This window comes from Simochromis diagramma, unplaced genomic scaffold (genome assembly GCF_900408965.1).
Source record: "Simochromis diagramma unplaced genomic scaffold, fSimDia1.1 OVJJ01000344.1, whole genome shotgun sequence".
Taxonomy (NCBI): domain Eukaryota; kingdom Metazoa; phylum Chordata; class Actinopteri; order Cichliformes; family Cichlidae; genus Simochromis; species Simochromis diagramma.
In genome coordinates this window covers 5,291,698-5,296,228 of record NW_024387375.1, presented here as the reverse complement: position 1 = coordinate 5,296,228, position 4,531 = coordinate 5,291,698, and the positions used below count along the sequence as shown (strand labels likewise).

The window sequence follows — 4,531 nt, the reverse complement described above, 5'->3', positions numbered from 1 at the left end:
AAAATATCTGAAAATAAATTGAAAATAAATTAAGTTATAAATGCAAGATTGGAGAGTTTATATGCCTAACGTGCAGCAGATGAACCTATGAAAGTAAGAAGAAAGATTGTCACAAAAGCAGCAGCTTGCCTATGCACTGAAACAGGAAGAAGAGTTTATGAACTCTTGTTCAATACAAGTTAAGGCTTAAATAAAAATGTTAAAAATGCAAAAGCTAGTTGATCCTTGAATTTAAAAACATCTTACATTTCATTAACTGTTCTATAACCACTTATTGGCATCTCTTTGTTCCTAGGAAATCAGGCAGTGCTGTCCAAAACAGCACACATGAGCACACATAAAGGTTTGCAAATGGTAACATACAGAAAGCACAAGTAGTGCAGGAGGTGCTCAGGAACATGACTCTTAGAAAATATAAAAGATGTGTTCTTTGCAAACAAAGATAATTGTCATGACTTCATTTCTAAGAGACCACTGCTCAGAAGAAAAAAAATATTTTATGTTGCATTTCAAGTTTGACTTGATTACAACCACTTCCATGGAAGTGTGGTTTCCACACAACTATTAATAGATAAAACATCTTGGCAAACACACAATCATTTGTACATGCTGGAGGACACAGGTTGCAAATTTGTGAAGTAAAGTTTATGAAAGATGGCAGGTAAGACAGAAGGTATCATGATCCATGCACTTTCCAAGTGTTAATGTGTGATAGATTTTGATTTTGACATAATTATTTGATCTCATTCTTCCCTCTAGATAAGGAGCTTGCCAGAGTGAGAGGACGGTTTGTTGAAAAGGTATCAAAAGCCCTTCTTAAACAGCTCCTGGATGACCTTTTAGAAGAGGGTTTGCTGAATGATGGAGAGACAGACTCTGTGCTCGAAGACAACAGCAACAAAGCAGACATGGCCCGTGCTCTCATCGACATGGTGAAGAGGAAAGGAGATAAAGCTAGCAGGAAGATGATCGAACACCTGGAGAAGAGAGATCCTACACTTTACTCTGAGCTGGGTCTGTCCTGTGGTCAGCCTCCTGGTGAGTTCACCCTGTTTGGAAGAAGGAAATCGTACAGAATAAAGTCTGAACAGTGCTTTTGCTTTTTCCAACTGCAGCGTCTCAGAAGGAGCAAAGCTGGTCGTCCAAACTCATCGCCACAACTGACTCTTTCTGGAGGACAAAGCTGAACGACAAAAATGTTTGTCATGACTGTTCAAACACTTTTAACAAACAAGATTCAAATTTGGAATACTTTGTAAGTTTATACACTTAAATTTTACATTTATAACAGTAAATATTCTGTCTTTACATTTGTATTTTTAGATTTACCCTGTGGCAGAAAAGTCCATCAGCAGTCGAGTGGCCCTGCTAATCACTAATCGAAATTTTTCTGATGAGAGATTAACCCGAAAAGGAGCTGAAGTTGACGAGGAGAACATGGATAAACTTCTCCGATCTCTGCATTATGAAGTGGTCAAATACAAAGATCTCACTGGAAAGGTATTTAAATACTAATCTTTTATTCTTTCCTAGCAAATTACGGCTGAGTGACAAAATAACTGATGCTGGGACTTTTTGTGTTCAATCAGATGATCGATGAGGCTCTGATGAATTTCTCCAAACATCCCAAACTCAAAGAGACAGACAGTGTGTTTGTGGTGATTATGTCTCACGGGAAACGGGGAATTGTCCTCGGTGTCAATCACAGAGAAGAAGTGGAACCAGATGAATTCCCTGTTGACAATATTTACAAGTACTTGGGCTCACAGAAATGCTCAGCACTGCTAAACAAACCAAAGATCATCATCATCCAGGCCTGCAGAGGAGGTGACTTTCAATCATTTCATCTGACCAACATCCACAAATGTCCTCGTAGCTACAGTTTGGACCTGAATTAAAAGCATGCTGCGTGTGTTGCAGAATCTGGTGGCTCCGTAATGGTTAGTGACAGCGCAAAAGTGGTCTGTGATGATGTGTCACAGAGCCGCTTTGATGAAAACAGCATTGTGGATGACTCTACTCGATATGTGCACAAAGAAAAGGACTTCGTTTCACTTCTGTCCAGCACCCCAGGTCAGTTTGTCTGCTGATGGGTTTTATTATGCAAAAGATTTCTGCCATTATTAAGATAAGCATCTGAAATTTGCACCAATAACACACAAGCATAGTCTCATTCTGTTTTCACATGATTTCCTGCAGACACTGTTTCATACAGACAGGAAGACCGTGGGTCTTTTCTGATCCAGTTCATCAAGGAGGTATTCAACACGTGCTCTCATGAGGACGACATCGACGAGCTCTTCAGAAAAGTAAGTATCTGAAAACTCGTTTGGTGATAGTGCTGCAGGCAAACAGATGCAGTCACTGGTTATGTTTTCATCACACAGGTCATGCAACGCTTTGAAGATTTTCCCTCTGAGAAACTGAGACAGATGCCAACCAAAGACAGATGCACTCTAACCAAGCGCTTCTACCTCTTTCCAGGCCGCTGAGACAGGATTGAATTTTGGTCAAAGGAAACGCATAATAAGTGCTAATAAGTACATTAATGATTTCATGGATTATCACTTCCTAGTAATAAGTGATTCATATTTATCTGTAGTATAACGAGGGATATGCATTGATTATTGTGAATTATATGTAAAATATTGATTTCTTTGTTTCTGTTTTTACTGCTTTGTGAAAGTGAATGTGAGATTTTGTCAACTTTTAATACGTTTGGAGATTTTAGTAGCTATATGAGTGAGTGTATCGTTTACATTCATCAGTTGTTCTTGTCTATAATGTCATCACTGTTACTGTTATGTGTCTAAATAAGTAAATGAGCCCTTAGTTACAGTAAATGAATCTTGTATTAACTAAAACATTAACACCAGCGGTCTCCCAACCTTTTTTGCGCCACGGACCGGTTTATGCCCGACAATATTTTCATGGACCGGCCTTTAAGGTGTCGCGGATAAATACAACAAAAATAAAAACTAGTACCGGTACCGAAAAAAAGAAAATTTATTCATAACACACGTGAAAAGACCAAAGAAAACCGAGTAAACGATAAAAACAATAACAAAATAACGCTGAAAACCGATAAAAACCCTGAAAACTATACATTTCACACCTGAGCCTCAACTCTCGCGGCCCGGTACCAAACGACTCACGGACCGGTACCGGTAAAGCCATAAAAACCTGGATGGCCGCTAACTTTCTGCTCCTTAATTCTGATAAAACTGAGGTTATTGTACTTGGCCCTGAAAATCTTAGAAATATGGTATCTAACCAGATTCTTACTCTGGATGGCATTGCCTTGGCCTCCAGTAACACTGTGAGGAACCTTGGAGTCATTTTTGACCAGGATATGTTCCTCAATGCACATATTAAACAAATATCTAGGACTGCTTTCTTCCATTTGCGCAGCATCTCTAAAATTAGAAATATCCTGTCTCAGAGTGACGCTGAAAAACTAGGCTGGACTACTGTAATTCATTATTATCAGAAAGTTCTAAAAAGAACTTTCGGGTGAGAGAAGGATGGCCGCCCCTCCCTGAGCCTGGTTCTGCCGGAGGTTTCTTCCTGTTAAAAGGGAGTTTTTCCTTCCCACTGTCACCAAAGTGCTTGCTCATAGGGGGTCATATGATTGTTGGGTTTTTCTCTGTATTATTGTAGGGTGTAACTTACAATATAAAGCGCCTTGAGGAGACTGTTGTTGTGATTTGGTGGTATATAAATAAAATTGAATTGAATTGAATCATGTGGGTCTATGACCACTGGTCCAACATATAATTATGCTTAATACAAGCATTTTGTTAGTAACTCAGATTTTTATTACTGCATATTAATTATCTTTAATCTACAGGTGGGCTACAGTAATAGAAATTACAAGTATATAAAGTTACATATTTATAGAAATCTAATTATTTATGTAAAAGTTTTAATAAAATTGCCAATAGGAGGTGGTTAGCTTGTGATATTACTAATTACTGTGACCTAAATTTACTGTTTTTCTATTGAAGATCCAGTGGCAGGTGAGTTATACATTGATTTAAACACATTGTATAGACTAGAAAGCTTTAGTAATTTATACCTGACAGCCCTTGTTATTTATGTTTTTTGAATAGAGTTTTAAGGAAATACATCACTTTATTTTGTATTTTAATTAGAGTGAAGATTTAAGATTGTGAGGGCCCAGTGGGATTTTCAGTTTTTTAAGCAGGCTGCAGCATTTTTGACTGTGGGAATGAGCATTTTAAAACATCTTAGTATAGTACAGTTACTGACATATTAACACATTCACATTCAAAGAAATCATTAGATGCTTCCTCAACTTGTTCATCTGGGGATGAGCATGTCTTTACTTTTATGATTGGCTAGCTGACAACAGATAGGTCAAAAGATCCTTAACTGGGTGGAGAGAAAGCGTGAGCTCGTGCCTTTAAAAGTTGTGCAGTGTTTTGGCCACATCCTGTATGATGGTGGTTTTCAACCTTGGTCATCTGATGTAGCCCCCACCCTCAAAACCCTGTTAGATGGGTTAAAA

The 4,531-nt window shown here is 38.2% G+C and overlaps 1 protein-coding gene across 1 annotated transcript; it reads left to right on the top strand.

Moving 5' to 3' along the window:
• Window positions 1-443: 443 nt before the first annotated feature.
• On the top strand, window positions 444-2,982 carry LOC120719823 (caspase a-like). The gene is made up of 8 exons (XM_040009337.1): window positions 444-661; window positions 760-1,038; window positions 1,116-1,198; window positions 1,324-1,500; window positions 1,590-1,827; window positions 1,921-2,073; window positions 2,200-2,309; window positions 2,388-2,982. The coding sequence occupies exons 1-8, from the start codon at window positions 655-657 to the stop codon at window positions 2,490-2,492; spliced, it is 1,152 nt and encodes a 383-aa protein (XP_039865271.1). The 5' UTR covers window positions 444-654; the 3' UTR covers window positions 2,493-2,982.
• Window positions 2,983-4,531: the final 1,549 nt, after the last annotated feature.

What these genes read in the sequence shown, in the direction of transcription:
- LOC120719823 (XM_040009337.1), top strand. An exon ending in ACAAAGATCTCACTGGAAAG is followed by an intron (nt 1,501 to 1,589) that starts GTATTTAAATAC and finishes GTGTTCAATCAG; the next exon opens with ATGATCGATGAGGCTCTGAT. An exon ending in TCGACGAGCTCTTCAGAAAA is followed by an intron (nt 2,310 to 2,387) that starts GTAAGTATCTGA and finishes TTCATCACACAG; the next exon opens with GTCATGCAACGCTTTGAAGA.